Below are 20,688 nucleotides of genomic sequence, written 5' to 3' on the forward strand. Positions count from 1 at the left end.
ATAAATATCAATACGAACTCTGCCTATTAATTAAGCCCAATGAAAAGGATTTTTATACTTAGGTTTGTAATTTTGTAGAAAGATTAAATACCATGTTTCCCGGTTCGAGTATACGGAGGTATAAATTGCGAAAACAAAACGACGAAGTTCTGCATTGGTCTTCAGTAAACCAAAAAAAATCTAGGAAGAAATTGGGACGATTGCATTGTGTACAATACGCAGAGGTTTTATTTCAGTCATTATACGTAATCATCTGTCGTTGAAAAAACACATTTCAAAGCAGTTTAGAAAACAGTCTTTATTAGTTTGTATTTACACTGTGAACATGTCACTCCATACACACGTTTCCAGTATTTACTGTACTGCAGTGCAAGCTCAGAAGCCTGTGTTGGATGTAAGACCACACTAACACCTAGTGTTGTTGGCTGGGATTTTCATTTTCCTCACGTAATGTCCGTCGTCCTTGTGCAGTCAATCAAATGGATATTCTCTGAAATGGCCCTGCATTGTACCCCTGCCTTGTTCCAGCAACCCCACCAACATCTCTCTCAACCTTTTGTTCTCCCCCAGAATGGAGGCTGATTTGCTGGACCACAGAGCCAGGCTGGGTCAGGGGGCTGCTGGGGGTCCGAACTCCTCCATAGTCTCCAGAACCAGTGCCAAGTGATCCATGAACGACCCGACTGACACTCTCAGAATCCGGGCCTCGTCCGCGGCCCAAGTCCTGGCAGAGGCAGACAGAGAGAGGGAGGTCAGTCCAAAGACTATGGACTCTAGCTTCTTCTGTGCATCTTTTTCAGTTTTTACACACACACGCACACACACAGAGAAACAAGAATAAAACAAAATGCCACAACAGTGTCAGACAAGAGCGATATTCCAAGTAAATTTTCTTACAACTGCTTTGGAGTTTTTCAGATTTTGACCTACCAAATTTCAGAATCGCCAATTGTTATTTTATGTCTCAGCTACAGCAAACCGCTCCTCTGTACCAGATGGGGGCGAATGAGTACAGGCAAACAGGTTTCTCGGGCTCCTCCACCCACTGGTCGCTCACGAACAGCTGCGCTCACAGTTTCCCAACAAGGTATTTCTTCACTTGTTGTCCAAACAAGTATTTTCCATTTACTCTCTGACAGACCACTATGTTACTACAGTACTGTTAGGCACAATTACTTTTAATGTTTCTAATACCAGTTTAAATCAGTGCTTACAGTTGTGTTTGAAAGCTTGCAGATGGACATTAATATTCGTCTATATTCTGAATATGCGTCTGTGTGCTTCAGTCTCCTTTGCATCAGGTTCCACAGTGTCTGACAGGAAACTAGGGGCTGTCTGGAGGAGTGGGGTAACTGGCACCCAGGAAGCCGAGAGAACGCTGGCCCGCTAGGCCCAACCCTATCCCCTGCCAACACACTGAGCGCAGACTCGCACACAAGGATCAATCAGCACACACCCACAAAAGCAGACAGGCAGTGGGCGTTACAGGCATGCGCCCCGACACGGTGAGACGGACTGTCGCACTGGCGCGCAGCCAGGCATGCCACCTGGCAGGCACTCACACGGACAGGACGTTGTCTGCCGCCCTCATTTCCTTGCTGATCCCCCCTCTGCGCGGCTCACGGTCAGGAGAGAGAGACTGAAGAGCGATCCGTGCCTCGCGCTCCGAGGGGAACGGGATGCGCAGAGCACTGATAACCCGTTAAAGAGAAATTATGTGACACGTGGCTGCTACTGGGGTTCCCCTGAACCTCACTGCCACACCCTGGGGCACTGCTGCTCATAACCCTATGCCTCTCCCTGTGGGGTTTGATTTATTCATTGAAAACATCACATATTTGTCTGTACTCTGATACTCTCACCTTCCTGGCTTTTAGCATAAAAAAAGCCCTGGGAATGTGCTAAAATGTGCTTATTTTATTTTTTAAAATTGATTAATGACTCTTTTTTCCCATATTTTTATTTCAACTCCCACTAAAACTTAAGTCTGCCATATATCCCTAATATAACCAGTATTCATCTGTTGTTTTTCTTCACCTTCTACTGTAACAGGACTGTCCTACTCCACTTTTACTACAGTCCCCTACTGTAACAGCACTGTCCTACTGCACTTTTACTACTGTCCCCTACTGTAACAGCACTGTACTTTTACTACAGTCCCCTACTGTAACAGCACTGTCCTACTGCACTTTTACTACAGTCCCTACTGTAACAGGACTGTTCTGCAATAGCTACCTCCAGCCTTTACGCCTCCGTAACATCAGTAACTTTACTTACAATGCTCTTCTAATACAAATTGATTAGTTTACTGTAGTTCACCACAGTTCCCTGATGTAAAACAGATAACTGGAAAGCACCTAAGGATAAGGAACAACGTAGAAAAGCTGTGCCTAAAACAGAGGTGGTCTGATCATGAAAGCATAATACTGACACTTAACGTAAGCATGTCTTTGCCTGGCTGTACGGAAACAACAGTATAGCAGCAGCTGCGATTACAGAAAAGGAATAAAAGAAATAAAGGATGATCAACGCAAAGCCGGGGTCGGTTCTCAAAATGGCAGTGTGATAATTAACTAGCGATCATTTCGTGCTGATCAAAGGATACAATTCCAGTTTCGCCTGTCCGCTTGTTTCACTGCCGTGTACCGCCATCTTGGATGTGACATCACAAGTACTTTCAGCGTGGGATTTAGAAGGAGCAGATTCGTTCACACAATCGTGATAAAACCCTTCGTATTTTTGCTAAATATATCTCCGTGTTATTATAATTGATAAAAACATTTATTCTTCGCTACACGCTAATTTTGCACAAATACAAAAATCAATAAGACTAATCAAGTCTGAGTACAAAAATAAAACTCCAGTTCACAGAGTGCTTGTCAGGCTGCGATCGAGTTGTCCTGGGGAACAAATCCGAAGAGCGGGGCCTGTTCGGATTAAACACAAAATATACCTTAACAACTCGTAATAGAACAAGACTGAATCCATTGTGATAAATGAAACGCTCATGAAATTGAAACCACGTTGCCGCTGTAAGAGATTCAGTAGACCAGTAGGGCGGCGCTCATCCCTCTGGATCAGAATCTACAAACCACCGCCCGGTGGCACTGCACCTTTTCAGGGCGAAGCTAAAATGTGTTTCTGTTTGGTTACTAAATATTCAATGGCACTGTTTGTAAGAGCAGGAATGTGAATCCCACTAACCAGGTGAAATTCCGCTCTTACTTTAAACCATCCGCCCTCCCCCTTGATTGAGGCGGTGAAATAATCTCCTCACATCCAGCGGGTCTGCCGTGTTAGGGCAGCAGATGAAAGGCTGTCGCCTGTCACCCAAGTGGGGTTGCGCTTCAGAGCTAGATGAACTGAATCCCCACCTACAGCACAAGTGAAGCGCTTAAGGATTAGAGGATAACATTCCATAAATCCAAGGAATACTCATTATTTGCAGCTAATGCTGATCTCCATAGAGGGAGAGCTTCTTTCATGCAAAAATTACGATACACAACACCCGAAGAAGGCAGGGACTGACTGTTTCATGGCAGGCAGGGTAGAGGACAGCAGTGCAGGAGAGGTACCTGAGTAAACAGGGTAGCTAAACCCACACCTCACTTTAAAAACTCTGGAAAACCCTGACCTTCCTAACTCCCAGTGGAGAGCATTACCCTATCATGACTAAAATACGTTAGACTCAGAACATAGGGATTTCAGTAATTCGTGGAAGGAGAACCAGAAGCAGACTCGACGCTGCTTGGTGCCTCTTACGAAAAACAGTCCAGTTGGAGCGGTTCGGGAGCTGGTCAGTGCGAGTACGACCCACTGTTCACGTTCTGTTCGGTTTATTAGGACTACAAACAGCGAACAGTCGGAGCGCGGCTTTTTTGGTCCAAATCGGAACACAGAACTTAAGTTAGCAAGTCGAGCTGCTGTGTAATTTAATATAACGCCTTGTCTCGGTTTTAAACTCGTTTTTATCCACGCAGTTTAAAGATTGACCTGTGCAATGCGCAGTCTGTTTTTTTTTAACCAGTTGGGTTGATTGCGGAACATCTTGTGTTCCGCGTTTGTCGGTTAAAACGCTACAACACTGCTCATCACGAAAACAGCGAAACGCTTTTCACTTCACATACAGTAGCTACTGGGAATTTTATCTCCACCAATTCTTCAATCCTTTAACTCATTTCAGTCCTGCAGTTCAGCATATAGACGTATACAATATTACAATATAAGGTTTCACTGGCGCGTATTTTTGCAGCCGATGAACGACGTTCTTTTCAACCAAATATGTTGTGTACTGTATGTGCGTGACATACACTATGATAATCGCAACTACGATAAACTCATTTTTTAATCCATATTTTAATTTTCAATTTGTTAATAGTGGTAAACCAACACCCTATAACCAGAAAGCAGTGATTATTTTTTGATCAGACTGTATATTGTGAGGAGGCAATGACTGCTAATTGCATTTTAAGCACAGGAGGTAAGACATTTCAAAACGCCGAAAACATTGACCATGTTATTAAATACAGATCAACGTTCGCTCATTGTATGTTGGGAGTCTCCTGCCTCAGCACAAGTTAGTATGATTAAAAAAAAAACGGTGGTGTAAACCAGATGAGGCGTATTGTCGTTATCTTTAATTGAGAGCTGGAGGGAAGTGCACATTTTTCACAGTTCCAGCTGCCCTTCGATCTGTCAGTTACGTCAATAACGGTTCAACTTTCGGATTTTGCAAAAAAAAAAACACTGCTCGCCCTGCGTCTACAGACGTCAATGATCGAGCTACAAACCCCTGGTGTTCGGCATAACATCTCAGATGGCTGTAGACTCTGAAAAATGTGTGAAAAGCACCACAGCTTGTGCTGAAAGGCAGTCAGCAGCATCACTCTGTTTTTATTAAATAATGGGCAAGCGATTATAAGCATTTATGGCTTTTACCACAACCCCGGATTCGAAATACTGGACAACACAATTTTGATATTTAAATATTACACGTTTCCAACAGATCGGAAGCATTGTCCTTCTATCTCAAAGGGTGTTTGCTCTCCATCATACAATTAACGTGAGACCGCGAATTGCAGCATTTTACCACATAGATTTTGCTTACAATTTATTGCAACAAGATTTCTGTCCGTTTTTACACTACATAAAATCCCCTTTAACACCTGATTTCATCCCGTCGGTTTCCTCAACAGCTGTGTTGTACCAGTGTGATGCATGTAAATGTACTGCCGGTTTCAGGCTGTGTCTGTTTTGTGCGAGTGTGTTTGTATAACTGCGTGTTTGTGCTCGCTGTGTGCGGCGGAGATGCTGATTTCTGCACAGAATGTCAATTTGCACATTCGCTGGCTGCAGACTTGACTTCAGCACCCATGTGGAAACCACACACTCTCTCTCCCCCCCAGCGTGCGACTCTCTCTCTTATTTAACACTCACACAGGGAAGGCTGTAATGCGCGGAGCCGGCAGAGGTATGGTGTGTGCCTGCAGGAGTAGCGGACCTGAGCCTCACGGAATTTTCATTTGTATTACTACTAGTCTCTGTTGTTGCTTTCCAGCTCTGTGTGGGCTAAGCGCCGGTACCGGTACTCCACACCGCGAGAGGTTCGGGGTTCTGACTGCGGGAGCCTTCCGTAGAGTTGCCCGGAAGGCGAAAAAACAAACTACATTTTTTAAAAACTAAATGCCCCGCAACCGTACGCCCGTAACCAGTTTGTCCAAGCTCGCTGGACACAACCGAGGCAGGACGGTTTCTTTGACGAGGAAAGGGAAGTCGAAATGAGGTCCGTTTGAAAGAAACTGGGGGTCTCAACTTCCCAGACCAACGGAACCCCCCCGCTTTTCGCTTAGCTTTACACTACAGCCGCTGAGCTCGGAATACACTCGACCAGACGGTATTTTTTTAACTGTGTGGACCCGGTTCTGACCCGCGACTGTCTGCCTGGTTTAAAACAGAGCGCCCGGCGGCGGATCCGGACTGACACACCTGTTCGACACCACCACAGACATCGCCTCGCGACGCCCTCCAATCGCAGCCGGGATCCAGTGGATCGCCGCAGGACACCTCTCTAGTGGCGAAGGGAGAAACCGATCTGCGATGCCGTGGTCTGAGAGCTGTTATCGGAGATTGAAGTGAAGGGATTCGGGTCCGACTCGTAACAGAGCTTTTAGTCACAGGTAACCCCCCGCTGAAGACACAAGCCCGCTTCGCTCCTCTCCTGCGTGCAACAGGGCTCAGTTCATATCGCACAGTTGAAAGAAAATCTGAAAACGTGGTTTATCAAAAATATTTTTTTTACGCGCCATGCATTCAGGGAAGTCATGGGGTTCAATGGCAGTCTTACAGGCGTATTGAGTGTGAATTGTAGGAAGGAAAAAGTAGTTATAAAAGCATTTTGATGCGGTGCTGAATTTGCTTTCATTAAAAAAGGAGGCTATTTAGTTTTTCTTTTGTTTGAGGATAGAAGAAGTAGGGTTTTCTAGATTCCTGCTTCCGACTGAATCCAGCTTCTCAGTCCTCTGTCCCGACGAGAATAACTGACAGCGGTGGACGAGCACGGATTATTAAAACCCCTGGAGGACGGATATTTAAAAGAGCTACTGCTTATTAATCCTGCATGTAATTACATTCGGCTTATTAAAAACGCGTGGTAGTGATGGTGGAAATGCATATCTTTGAAGAACCCCAGGGATGCAAAAACCTATAAAATAATTAGTTTTCCAATCTCTTCCTGATCCTTTGCACCTTGTTTCCTCGCCTGGCGGCTCGTGTGCATGCCGAGCGCTAGGGCTGGTTTTCCTGGATCACTTATTTCAGCTCGGCGTCGCTGGGGCGTCAGTGAGAGGGCCCAGTTCAGTCTCCACCCGTGTCAGGCCGCTGTTTCACCGTGTCAGGGTTCAATTCAGTGTGTCAGAATGTCTCTATCACCGTGTCAGGGTTAATTTCAGTGTGTCAGAATGTAGTTTCAGTGTGTCACTGTGTCAGGGTTCAATTCAGTGTGTCAGTGTGCCATAGCACAGTTTCAGTGTGCAACTGAACACCATCTACTGCAGGAGAGAGGAGTGAGTGTGGAGGGTTAAATTGTCAGCGTTAAATTCAGTGCATCAGTGTGTCATAGTGCAGTTTCAATGTGTCGCTGTGTGAGGGTTAAAATCAGTGTGTTGATGTGTCAGAATGCAGTTTCAGTGTGTCACGGTGTCTGGGGGCAGTTCCAATGTGTCACTGTGTCTGGGTTAAATACTCTGTGTCAAGGGGTGCTTCCAGTGTGTCACCATGTCAGGGTTACTGTTGGGAAAGGTTTTGGGGTATCACTTTCAGCATCAGTGTCAGGTTTGATTTTAGTGGGACTCTGTGTTGGTGTGAAACTCACGTCTGGCAATTCTCTGTGCCGGGCTCAGAGGCTGGGAAAATGTTCAACGGTGTTGTTTCAGTGCCAGTGTGTTAAAGTGAGTTAAAATGTCAGGATTGGTGTCAGGAATGAAACACACAGACACGCAAGCTGCTGACACACAGCTCACTGATTCCTCTTCACAGGTGTCTACAGGAGGTGCCTGTCCCTCTCCCCCGCTCTCTCAGTCCAGTTGCCCCATGGGGACTCTCAGGGACCTGCAGTACGCCCTCCAGCAGAAGATCGAGGAGCTGCGGCAGAGGGACGCCCTGATTGACGAGTTGGAGCTGGAACTGGATCAGAAGGATGAACTCATCCAGCGGCTTCAAGGCGAGCTGGACCGGTACCGTAGTTCCCGGCCCAGTCCCGGCCCCACCCCTCCTGATGAGCCCCTCCGCACCAAGAGACAGGCCATCTCCGCTGAGCCCACCGCGCTGGACCCACAGGACCTCAGCCACGTCACGCTGACCAGCTACTGCAAGAGCGAGGCGTGAGTGTGGAGACAGTATACACACACTGAACACCATCTACTGCAGGAGAGAGGAGACAGTATACACACACTGAACACCATCTACTGTAGGAGAGAGGAGACAGTATACACACACTGAACACCATCTACTGCAGGAGAGAGGAGACAGTATACACACACTGAACACCATCTACTGCAGGAGAGAGGAGACAGTATACACACACTGAACACCATCTACTGCAGGAGAGAGGAGACAGTATACACACACTGAACACCATCTACTGTAGGAGAGAGGAGGCAATATACACACACTGAACACCATCTACTGCAGGAGAGAGGAGACAGTATACACACACTGAACACCATCTACTGCAGGAGAGAGGAGACAGTATACACACACTGAACACCATCTACTGCAGGAGAGAGGAGACAGTATACACACACTGAACACCATCTACTGCAGGAGAGAGGAGACAGTATACACACACTGAACACCATCTACTGTAGGAGAGAGGAGACAGTATACACACACTGAACACCATCTACTGCAGGAGAGAGGAGACAGTATACACACACTGAACACCATCTACTGCAGGAGAGAGGAGACAGTATACACACACTGAACACCATCTACTGTAGGAGAGAGGAGGCAATATACACACACTGAACACCATCTACTGCAGGAGAGAGGAGACAGTATACACACACTGAACACCATCTACTGTAGGAGAGAGGAGACAGTATACACACACTAAACACCATCTACTGCAGGAGAGAGGAGATAGTATACACACACTGAACACCATCTACTGTTGGAGAGAGGCTTGAGTGTGGAGACAGTATACACACACTGAACACCATCTACTGCAGGAGAGAGGAGACAGTATACACACACTGAACACCATCTACTGTAGGAGAGAGGAGACAATATACACACACTAAACACCATCTACTGCAGGAGAGAGGAGACAGTATACACACATTGAACACCATCTACTGTAGGAGAGAGGAGACAGTATACACACACTGAACACCATCTACTGCAGGAGAGAGGAGACAGTATACACACACTGAACACCATCTACTGTAGGAGAGAGGAGACAGTATACACACACTGAACACCATCTACTGCAGGAGAGAGGAGACAGTATACACACACTGAACACCATCTACTGCAGGAGAGAGGAGACAGTATACACACACTGAACACCATCTACTGTAGGAGAGAAGAGACAATATACACACACTGAACACCATCTACTGTAGGAGAGAGGAGTGAGTGTGGAGACAATCTACATACACTGAACACCATCTACTGCAGGAGAGAGGAGTGAGTGTGGAGACGATCTACACACACTGAACACACACCCTGCTCAGGAGAATGGGAACACTACTCAGCTGCAGGGAACATGGGAACATACAGGCAGTGCGCAGACACATAGTGACTGTCTGCTGCAAGAGGGAGGTGTGGAAACAGGGAATACTAAATGCAGAGTGAGTCCACACATAGTGCTTACAGACGAGTGCCTACGATACTTGACAATGTTAATTGGACCTTTGCCTACCCCAAGGTCCCGGGAAATGATCAAGGCTGCCATCCTGGAGAATGACTTCATGAAGCACCTGGAGACGAGCCAGATTCTGGAGATCGTGGAGTGCATGTACCCCGCCGAGTATGGCGAGGGCAGCCGGCTCATCACCGAGGGAGATGTGGGCTCTCTCGTTTACGTCATGGAGGGTGAGAGAGACAGCACAGCCAGGCTGTCTGTACCTTAGGAACAAGCAATAGGTTTATTCCATGCTGAAAAAAAGAAGAAAGAGAACACAACGTTTTGGCCGTGGAGCCTTCTTCAGGTGTGAGAGAGACAGGGCAGTAGGCAAAGGTAAAGTAGTGGGAGGACAGCTGCAGAATGATTTTGGTTTCGGTGGTCTTTCTGATGTATGAGTTCGGAAAACCGTCTTTGAGAACAAAGACCACACTTATGATCACACATTCTCCCTTCTCTTAACGACAGACTACTGTTCTTTTAAATTTTCTCCATTCATTGGAAGTTTCATTTCACACCTCTCTGCACCCATTCTGACTTCACACCTCTGGATTGGCCTCTCTTTCTGTCCCCTGCTCCTGCCTCTTGCTCCTCCTCCCTCCCAACCTTTGTTCTCCCGCTACTTTCCCTTTGCCTACTGCCCTGTCTCTCTCACACCTGAAGAAGGCTCCACGGCCGAAACGTTGTGATCTCTTTCTTCTTTTTTTCAGCATGGAATAAACCTATTACTTGTTCCTTTGCAGCCTACGCATGCTGACGCAGCTCCCCACCTGTCTGTACCTTAACCACGTGGCTGCTGGACAGGCCCACAGTGACTGCATTCACTAGCCACTGACCACACCCACACACCAACCACACTTGTGCAACTACCAATCTTCATGTCCTCTTAGGCTTAAACCTCCATTATGAGCAAACCTTCATCACTCTCTCACTCTGATCTCTTTTTCCATATCATAGGAGTGGGTCGACGCAGTGGTCCTGGAGGCACACTGTGTTCTCTGGTTTTTGTGATTATAAACTTGAGGTTTTAATTTACTTTGGGTTTTTAATCACAGACTAATTGATCTCAGTTTTCTATCAGCGGCACATTGGTAAATTTGAGAACGAGAAGAACTGCACTCAAGCAGGTGTGTTACCTGAAGTGTAACCAACTGGACATCTACAGAAGGAAAACACACTTGCTGAAGGTCTGATACAATGTCTTACCACCAGAAGGGGTGTCTGAGACAGTGTCACTCCTAATGTGGGTGTGTCTGATACAGTGTTACTCTCACTGTGGGTGTGTCTGATACAGTGTTACTCTCACTGTGGGTGTGTCTGATTAGTGCCACTCCTAATATGGGTATGTCTGATACACTGCCACTCCCATTGTGGGTGTGTCTGTTACAGTGTTACTCTCACTGTGGGTGTGTCTGATACAGTGTTACTCTCACTGTGGGTGTGTCTGATTAGTGTCACTCCTAATATGGGTGTGTCTGATACAGTGCCACTCCCATTTTAGATGTGTTTGATACAGTGTCACTCCTACCGTAGGTGTGTCTGATACAGTGTCATTCCTAATGTGGGTGTGTCTGTTACAGTGGCACTCCCATTGTGGGTGTATCTGATACAGTGTCACTCTCACTGTGGGTGTGTCTGATTAGTGTCACCCCTAATATGGGTTTGTCTGATACACTGCCACTCCCATTGTAGGTGTGTCTGATACAGTATTACTCCCACTGTGGGTGCATTTGATAGAGTGTCACTCCCACTCTGGGTATGTCTGTTACAGTATCACTCCCATTGTGGGTGTGTCTCATACAGTGTCACTCCTACCGTTGGGGTGTCTGATACACTGCCACTCCTACCATGGGTGTGTCTGATATAATGTCACTCCCACTCTGGGTGTGTCTGATTAGTGTCACTCCTAATATGGGTGTGTCTGATACAGTGTCACTCCTAATGTGGGTGTGTCAGATATAATGTCACTCCCACTCTGGGTGTATCTGATACAGTATCACTCCCATTGTGGGTGTGTCTGATACAGTGTCACTCCCATTGTGGGTGTGTCTGATTAGTGTCACTCCTAATATGGGTGTGTCTGATACACTGCCACTCCTACCATGGGTGTGTCTGATATAATGTCACTCCCACTCTGGGTGTATCTGATACAGTATCACTCCCATTGTGGGTGTGTCTGATACAGTGTCACTCCCATTGTGGGTGTGTCTGATTAGTGTCACTCCTAATATGGGTGTGTCTGATACACTGCCACTCCTACCATGGGTGTGTCTGATATAATGTCACTCCCACTCTGGGTGTATCTGATACAGTATCACTCCCATTGTGGGTGTGTCTGATACAGTGTCACTCCTAATGTGGGTGTGTCAGATACAGTGTCACTCTCACTGTGGGTGTGTCTGATTAGTGTCACTCCTAATATGGGTGTGTCTGATACAGTGTCACTCCTACCGTGGGGGTGTCTGATACAGTGTCACTCCTACCGTGGTGTATGATACAGTGTCACTCCCACTGTGGGTGTGTCTGATACAGTATCACTCCAGCCTGTTCATCGTCAATTGATCAAGCAGTAAAAGCACATTACTGAGAAATAACAACAATGAAGTTCAGGAAAGTCTGTGTAAAATTCTAAGCACAGAAGTTTTTGGAAACAGCACTTCTGAAGTGGGGTGATTTTATCACTCAGGATTAACAAAAGAAGCAAGATAAAAGACTGAACAAGAAAGCAGATCAGTTAAGTCATAAATTAGCACTGACAATTAGAGCTCAGATAGATTGCGCACCAGCAGACACTGTTCCTCCAGGACCAGAGTTGGGCACCACTGTTTTATACATCTCCTCCCAGATTGTCTAGACCACCTGTCTCCTGCTCTGATCTTGTTGAGTCCCAGTGCTGCAGGCTTCACTGGCAGCCATTAAATCACTGATTTCTAAAGACAACTTGAATTTTAAGTACCGCTAATAGAGTATATTTTGGAACACAATTCATTATACCTCAAGGATCTGTGATCCCTGGATGGAATCCCTAGATGATTAATTAACCGATCATCCAAATTCAAGGTGGTCTCTATCCCGATCTTTAGAAACTGGTGATTTAGGATGAGCAGTGGCACTGAATGAGGGCACTCAAGCACCACTGCTGGAGACCCCGGTTCTGTACTCTTAATACTTTTTCAACAACACCCAGCCACTGTCAGCATAGCCCTGTTTACTGGGTGGCATGTAGGCAAACACAAGGACAAAAAGAAAGCTCTTTCATTATGTGTTTAGAAACACCCTTGTCTTCTTTCTATCCCAGCAGTAAAAGCTGCTTTCGGGAAGAATCTTTGATTGGATTTTTTTACACTCATTGTGCTTTAACTGCACAAGGACAAAGCAGAAGCCATGGGGAAGTCTGGAATATTGTTCTGTTCATCCATGAGCTGTCCTCATGAGTTAGTCCCCGAGTTAATTGTACTGCGTGGGGGCAGTTTGCTCTGATCATGTCCTCTCCCTGCTCACCCCTCCCAGGCTGGAGGGCTCTGCTGGCCTCCCTCACTGCCACACTATTGCTCTCGCGAGCCTATCTGCCTCAGGATTAAACAGAAGAAATAAGAATTGCCTTTTAATGGCAAGGGAGATGGAGCGATAGCGAGGTGCGTGCTGAGCCCCGCTGTGGGGCCAGAGCCTGTAACACAATAAGCTGTCGCAGGGAGAGCAGAGACGTGCTCTGCATTATCTGCTGCTGATGGCGCTGAGGCGCTCAGCTGCAGTGCCTGCGTGCTCACACTCTTGCTACCGGAGTACGGGCAGAGATCAGAGCCCGGGCCCCTGTTCGTCCAGCACAGACTGGGGGGGGGTTCTTCTCTCTTCCTCCTGTGAGAGATCGCTTTCTTTCCAATGACGGGTGGCGCACAGACTTGCTTCTGAAGTGAGATTTGAATAAAAAAATGAATGCTCAAACTGAATGCTTTCAGCAGAAACAGCAAAGAAAAATCACAAATTAAAATCTGGGGTATGCAAAAGTATTGCCCCCCCTCCCCAGCGGAGTCAATACTCAGTGAAAGCAACTTGTGATGATTACAGCTGCCAGTGGTTTTGAGTAAGTCTCTGGAACGAAAGCGTTCGGTCTTTCTGATAGCCCGAGTGACATGCTGATTGACTCATGGGCAACACAGTGCTTTACGATGATCCGTTTTTACTTTGATTTCCGATTCTTTGACTCTTGAACTGCAGCCTAGTCACAGAGTGAGTTACATGCAGTTAATTAGTACAATTAGCAGTCAGTCTGTCAGTCACTCAGTGTTACAGGCAGTTAGTTGGTTAATCAGCCAGTGATTCAGTACTGCAGCCAGTCAGTGACTCAGTCAGTGAGCCAGTGTGTGGTTCTGAGAGGATAGTGAGTCTAGGGTCCTTCTTGTCTTTCTATAATATACACGGTGAGCTGTCACTGACAGCTGCTGTAACTGCTGACCTTTTCCCTCAGTACATACCCCTCCAGTTCTTGCTTATTCGAACAGCAGCCCCTCTCCTGCGTGGCTCTGACACCTCAATTTGTCTCAGCCCCCTCTCCCTCACCGTATCTCCTCCCTCCAGCCTCTCTCTCTCTCAGACAGTCTAGAAGAGCAACAATGAGAGCTGGATTGTCATCTGGCCCTGACACTGGGTTCAGCACCAAGGACAGCTCCTGACTCAAAACAACAGCTGTGCAGGCTTCCTGAATGGACTGCCTCTCCTCTCATTCTTACAGGCCCACACTTGCAGACTGCCAGACACCGAAAACACTGCAAGATCCAACTTTTCTCTTTCCTTTGATTGTCTCCGTGCTTCCCTCCCACTGCTGTAACTGGGTGTTTCAGATGATCAGTCCCTGCCTGTTATCACTAGCTGTGCACTGCCTGCTTCTTAATGCAGCTCTGTATTGAGTCATTCTGCAGCAGGGCTTTGTTTGCTGTAAACAGTGCTGTGTGCCACCCCTCCCCCAAATAACCCTAGATATTTATCCTCACCTGCATGTATACCTGAACACGTGTTCCTCGTGTCTAAATGTTGGATATTAATTTGCTAAGCTCGTTTGTGTCGATTGATCCCTCTTCCCTGTCTTCATATGTGTCTGATGGGAGTGATATTTATTTCCGGCACCCGTACTTGTGATGTTGCTCTCCTGGGTCTTTCGGCGTGATGTTAATCCTAACTGTGTGTGTGTTGACAGAGGGGAAGGTGGAGGTGACCAAGGATGGGCTGAAGCTGTGCTCCATGGGCCCGGGGAAGGTGTTTGGGGAGCTGGCCATCTTGTACAACTGCACCCGCACTGCGACTGTCACAGGTGAGGGTGACCAGCTGGACAGCAGCATGTACACACAGCTTGCAGGCAGAAACCAGCAGCCTGGACTCAGAGATGATAGAGATGTGACACAGTACCCTCCACATAACGGAGCAGACACCAACACATTCCTATCTGATAACAGGGTCTGATGCAGGAGGTGATGAGATTTACTGTTTATGACAGGGGGAGGAAGTTGCTTTATTTTAGGGCGTAGCTAGCGTTCTTACAGGGGGACGCTGTATAATGCTTTATCATTGGCACTGCCTCAACACTCTACCTTAGGGATTCCCCACGGAGTTTCCCAACAGTGGGATATTAAAGGCTTTTTTCCCCCACAAAATATCAATTGGAGGCTTTTTCAATCTTACTTTTCAAAATTTAAAGATGGCAATCTAGCTAGTGAGAAAGCTGTTAAAAGTAAGCACCTTCTTCATTAAAATCTAATTTGGAAAATGTAAGCCTGAGGTAATCTAGTTTTAAATCCCGGGTTTGGACATCCATTACCAGCAGTGTAGTAAACCAAATCAACCCCAGTCTAGTTCATATACATTATACAGAACATAATCTGAGTGTCTGTCTCCTCCTTGCAGTTAGAATCATTCACCAGACGTCCCACTTGTTGTTGTCTTCAAAGGGCTGTACTGTGCTATTGCAGGGAAAGAGCTGTTGTTATGTCAGATCTGGGTTGGACAGCACACGACTCACACCCCTGCCTGCCTGCTGGTCTGAGCGCGCACTCGAAAGGACAGGAATACACTGCTGCACATTAAAATTGTATCTGCTCGGGGAAAACATGGTAGCACTGCAGATTCCTTCAGCTGAGGACAGGGAGGGAAAACCTCCATCCCAGAGAAGGGGGACAGTGGGGCCACAGGCCTCCACCGGACTGAAATAGGCTGTTCTTCTCTGTGACACAGGTCTGTGCAGCTGGGGGCTATGAGATGGGGTACTGAGATTCACCCCCTCTCCCCCTCCCGCCCTCTGTCCATCAGAGGGAGCGTCTCCCTCCCGGGCACTGCTCGTGGAGCAGCACGCGCAGGGCTGGGTGGCAGCTAGAGGACCCGGAGGGCTTCATTTCACTCAGGCAGAGAACTCTGCTCTCGGGCTGTGTTTAAAGAGAGCAGCAGGGGGGGAGAGAGAGAGACGGAGAAACAGACTCACTTCAAACGGAATCAAAGAAGAAACTGCAAAAGAAGACCTGAGAGAATTTCCCATCTCTCTCTCTCTCCGCACTCACTTCCCCACTCCGGCAGCGCGCTGCTCTGACCTGAATAGCTTCTTTTTTTAGGCACTGAAGCGTTTGGAGGATATAAGCTGCTCAGTTTGCCTTTCTGCTGTCCCCCCCCCTTCCCCACCGTGACAAAGACTCTGTGGAACAACGGCGCAGGGGATCTGTCAGGTTTATAGGTCCTGTGTTTATTCCAGACCCAGCAGTAGAGTCTAAGGTTCCTCAGACAGGGAATTAAATAGTGGCCCAGACAGCATCCCAGAGATTGAAAATGAGTGAGATGAGGTCATGGTTAGTGCCTGTACTGTAGATATACACACTTCAAGTATGCATACAGCCAGAGATGTGGGCAAGTACAGTCCATACATGTGCCTGTTGGCTCAGCAGGTTTGATCTTATCCTAGTTTCTATACTGTTTAGTGGCCTGAGAGAGCAGGAGTTTTCCCCTGGTTGGCTGAATGCTGCTGCATTGCAGGAATATACCTCCTTAAAAATGGGACTCAGTAGGTGTGATGAAGTATCTTAGCTCATGGGTATAGCAGTAGCGTGTATAGCCAGGACTTGAACCCACAGCCTTTCGGTGGAGAGTGCAGAGCCCTTCCTTTCTCCCCTTTTTCGTGCGTGAAATTCCTCCACATATTCTAGGGAAAGTTCGCCGTGATTAGAGAATAGGCTCATTGTGTACTATGGTGTAGTGTACAAGCGCAGTCAAAAGGCTGTAGAGCCATTTGAAATCACAGGGTGAGAAGTGGTTAACTGCAATAGATACAGCTGGAGGATATGGCCAAGTGAAAGGTGTACATGGTCCTGCACAGCTCAGCCACGGACAGCCTGCTAAAGCACTTGGGACAATTATTGCGCCTCAAAGATGCCAACTGGCACAAGTCCACAACTAACAGGAGGTGATCCAAGATTCCTGACAGGACTGCGCAGTACACAACCTGATCTCTGCAACCTGCCAGAGAGTGTGCAGATCCCATATTGGGCTTATCGCCCACCTTGGGTTTCAATGGAGATGACCATCCTGGACCATGAGGGATAGCCAGGGAGTGAATGCAGGTTCCATGATCGGTGCTGATCAGGATTCATGGAACAACCGTTTGGCATTTTTTTTCCACATGAGGCCGAGAGGCACGAAAGTGTTAAAGGCAAAATCAGGTTGGAGTAATTAAGTTGAAAGCAGCCGCTAGGTGTGTGAAGTGCAGCCATTAACGATCCTACGAGTGATAATTGCTCCAGGCGTGGGCTTGTCGCCACTCAGCCTGGCTCTCTCTCTCTCTCTCACTGTCTGCTGTGTGGGGCCTCTCTGCACTGCTCCGGTGCTGAGAGGCTTCTTCTCAGCATTACCAAGTGAGCCCATCAGCAGCTCTCCTGCTCTGGGCAGCCGTGTGCTTGACTGCGCTGTCCTGCGTTGGCCGGTCACTCACCCTCCTCTCGGCGCCCACGCCAGCGTGGTCGACTCTGACCCTACACCTGCAGAAAACAGCCCCCATCCTGTAGGAAACTGCACAGAGTCTGGAGCCCACAGAGCCATTTTCACTGTCTGTTCATCAATGTGGTGTGGGAATTGACACTGAAGTTTCCTTTCAGTTTTAATTTGAAATTTTAATTTCTGGTGGCAGTAATAGAGTAACTTTTATATTGAAGCAAAAACCTTAGAATGTTGTTCTTTTAGCACAGCAATCTTAAAAGCTAAACCCCAGTACTGATGTTGATCACACTTAAATATCATACTCTGCAGTACAGAACAGCAAAACAGCAGATAGCTGTGCACCTGAACAGAATACAGATCTCAGAAGCTGAACGAGGCTGGGTCAGTACTGGGATGGAAATGCAGATTGCCACTGTGATGTTAGTGGACCAGTAGGCTCCTTCTGAGCCCGAATTTCTAGACCAATGCCCCAGTATGGTGCTACAAGAGCTGTCATCCTTCGGAGGAGACATTAAACTGAGGTCCTAACTACTTGTCTAATAAAGAGCCGTTGACACTGTTTGGAAGAATGAAGGTGTTAATTCTAGTCTTGTAAAGAAGTCTTGTCTAAATTCTACTCATGCTTCTGTGATCTGGTCTCCCTATTTCAACTGTCAATGTCATTTCTCACTCCACTACCTCATCTACCTCATCACAGTGGGGCAGCTGGTCAGAATGGCTGCCTTGCATCACCTTGCATATAAGAGAAGCACGAAGGGACCGTTTTGGATGAGAAAAGCTATGCACATACAAATAATTATGATCGTTCCTACTGCTAGTCAAAGAATACAGCAGTGTAACATTGCACAGTACAGAGAGTGATGAGGGTCTGGGGCAGGCCAGGGCTCCCAGTAAGAGAGATGGAATCTGGAGCTTGATTGGCAGTGGGCTGGAGTCGCCCCCCTCTGGAGCTGCTGAATTAATGAACTGACTGCATTATTAATTCATTAACTCTCCTGCAAGCACTGTGTTTCCTCTTCCTTTCAAGAGAGACAGGGAGAGGAATTCAGAGGCAGAAACAGGAAAGAGAGAGAGAGCGCGAATGAGAAAGGGCCTTGAACCTTTGTTCTGCACCGATTTACTTTAAATAGCCACGAGCACAGCTAGATTACCGCACTGCGAGAGAATAGGGAAACAGAGCGAGAAAGAAGCTCACGTGTACAAACACAGGCATACGAGAGTGAACGGATATTTCTATATACCTCTGATTGCCTGTGCGTGTCCCTCTGCGGCAGCAAAGTGTGAGCAGACAGGGGTCGCAGGTCCCGGGGTCCAGAGGCCCCTGCTACAGGACGCGCGTCTCTCTCCGGACTGATCAAACAGCTTGGGCAGGTTGGCACAGTGCCAGTCTGTAGGCTCCCAAAGTTCCCCAGCGTAGGTCAGTGCCAGGCAGAGACCGCCTGAGGCCGCCCTCTCCGCTCCTCCAGAGGTCGGCTGGGCAGATGAAATCAGCGGTGATAGAAGGTTGTTGCCAGTCTGACCCTGTGCCCTCCCCCTTAAGGGCGCTCCAGCTCGTTCACATTTCAGTTGATTTTGTGCACCTGCTCCCTGTTCAGCCCTTCGCCAGGGGGGTTAAGCCACATTTTAACTAAACACTCTATAATCCTTTCAGTACACTTCATTTTTGGGTGTTGTTATTCCCAGTGGACCCTGATTCGGTTTTCACTTACCGAATACGCTGAACGTAGCACGATGCTGAAGTACATTTCAAGCAGAATTTTGAAATTTATTTTTTTTTAAACAGACTAGATGCATGTTTTTTGAAGTCCTTAGGTGTTGAGTGGCTTCTGGGAAAATTGGCCCTGGCGTGAGTGTGTGCGTGTTTGTGTCTGACACGTCCTGCGATGGACTGGCGTCCTGTCCAGGGTGTACCCTGCCTCGTGCCCGTTCCTTGCCAGGATAAGCTCCAGCTCCCTCCAGCGACCCCGTGCTGGGTGACTGCATTAGAAAATGAATGGATGGATGGAGAGTGTTGGAACAAATTGTGGGAAACAACACTAAGAATTGGCGTTGAAGGGCCTGGTTTTGAGCATACAGATTAAATATATGAAACCCTCCGTCAGTAATGACCAAAATGTAGGTACGCAGTGAAATTAAGACAGCCTTTACACAGGAGACGAGAGAGCTGCTAAAAAGACAAGCTCAGTTTTTTACATTAATACATTTTGCTGGTAATTTGTCACAGTTGGCGCACTACGAAGGCTGGTCAATGTGTGTGAGGGTGTGTGTATGGGGGGGGACCATTCGGCCCTGAGACCCTGCCTGACAGTCCACTTTCCGAATTCCAGGAGACACAAGCTGTCTAGATTGTAACGTCGGCAGAGGACTTGACACCGAGTGGGAAAGCAAAAACAAACATCCAACCTGGTTTGCAAATCTCACTGCAATTTAAGAGTGCCGGAAGCCATTTAACGTGCATGCTTAATGAAGCCTCAGCTTCTGTTAGTCATTAATCTCTATGCAAAGGGGGTTCCCAGGTCTTAGCGAGTTTCTGCTCTTGTGCAGATGCTGAGAAACTGCAGGAGTACCACAGCTGACCTGGTTTGAGCCTATGACAGTGGACAAACACTCTGGTTCTTGGTAGGAGAGGCTGACCCCCTGGGCTACATGAGCAGTCTTCTGGCTCACTGGATCTGGTCTCCTGCCCGTGCGCTGTGCTGATTGGGGGTCCGGGAAGCGCGTGAGAGATGTCGGAGGTCTGTTCCAATGCCCGCTATGAGCGACCGTCACGTGCAATATGGGTGCAGTGACTCAGATCAGTCCACAAAGGTTGTTGCAGAATTTGGAGGAGAAATTTAGATGGGATGGAGGAGTGTCATGGGGCTCATTTGGTGCTTGACAAGAGTTTGCAGACTGTCTGGGTCATGCTACTGGTCATTCAGCGAGCTGGATTGGCAGACTGAGTCCCACGCAGGGACAAACCACACATGTGGTGCAGATGCACTGAGACCTGATGACTGGAGATGGGAGATGAGTTCAGACAGGGTAGTGTCACTGGGCCAGCCTGCAAAGAGCCTGCTTAGAGCAGGCAGATGTCATCCCCAAATCGAATGAGCCTCACACGGCGACAGACAGGGACTGAGCAGGGCTACTGTCCTTCTCCGCCACTCTCCCCCTCTCTCCTTTCCTTTATCTCTCTCTCTGCCTCTCTCTTTCTCACTCACCAGGACTCTCTCTCCCCTCTATCCTCTTGCTCTCAATTGAAATTCAGAGAGCTTTGCTGGCATGACTGATGAATTACTGTGTTGCCAAAGCGATAACAATTAGCAAAGCATTTACAA

The 20,688-nt window shown here is 47.5% G+C and overlaps 2 protein-coding genes across 3 annotated transcripts in view; one reads left to right on the forward strand and one right to left on the reverse strand.

The window, feature by feature from the left end:
• Nucleotides 1-283: 283 nt before the first annotated feature.
• lage3 (L antigen family member 3) lies at nt 284-2,788 on the reverse strand. Its single transcript, XM_088624526.1, has 3 exons — nt 2,606-2,788; nt 1,563-1,691; nt 284-724 (listed from the first exon to the last, which is right to left on the reverse strand). The coding sequence occupies exons 1-3, from the start codon at nt 2,650-2,652 to the stop codon at nt 610-612; spliced, it is 291 nt and encodes a 96-aa protein (XP_088480652.1). The 5' UTR covers nt 2,653-2,788; the 3' UTR covers nt 284-609.
• Nucleotides 2,789-5,357: 2,569 nt separating this feature from the next.
• LOC148674432 (cGMP-dependent protein kinase 1-like) overlaps nt 5,358-20,688 on the forward strand; it is a 30,116-nt gene continuing 14,785 nt past the window's right edge. The window contains exons 1-5 of one of the 2 annotated variants that reach the window (XM_088624523.1): nt 5,358-5,470; nt 5,955-6,176; nt 7,534-7,877; nt 9,428-9,594; nt 14,595-14,708. In XM_088624523.1, coding sequence (XP_088480649.1) covers nt 7,588-7,877; nt 9,428-9,594; nt 14,595-14,708 — 571 coding nt within the window. In that variant the 5' untranslated portion in view covers nt 5,358-5,470; nt 5,955-6,176; nt 7,534-7,587. Of the gene's footprint in view, nt 6,177-7,533; nt 7,878-9,427; nt 9,595-14,594; nt 14,709-20,688 lie in introns of both variants that reach the window. The other variant, XM_088624522.1, reaches the window with a different exon arrangement.

The sequence above is a fragment of the Lepisosteus platostomus genome, chromosome 3, assembly GCF_059453375.1.
Source record: "Lepisosteus platostomus isolate fLepPlt1 chromosome 3, fLepPlt1.hap1, whole genome shotgun sequence".
Taxonomy (NCBI): domain Eukaryota; kingdom Metazoa; phylum Chordata; class Actinopteri; order Semionotiformes; family Lepisosteidae; genus Lepisosteus; species Lepisosteus platostomus.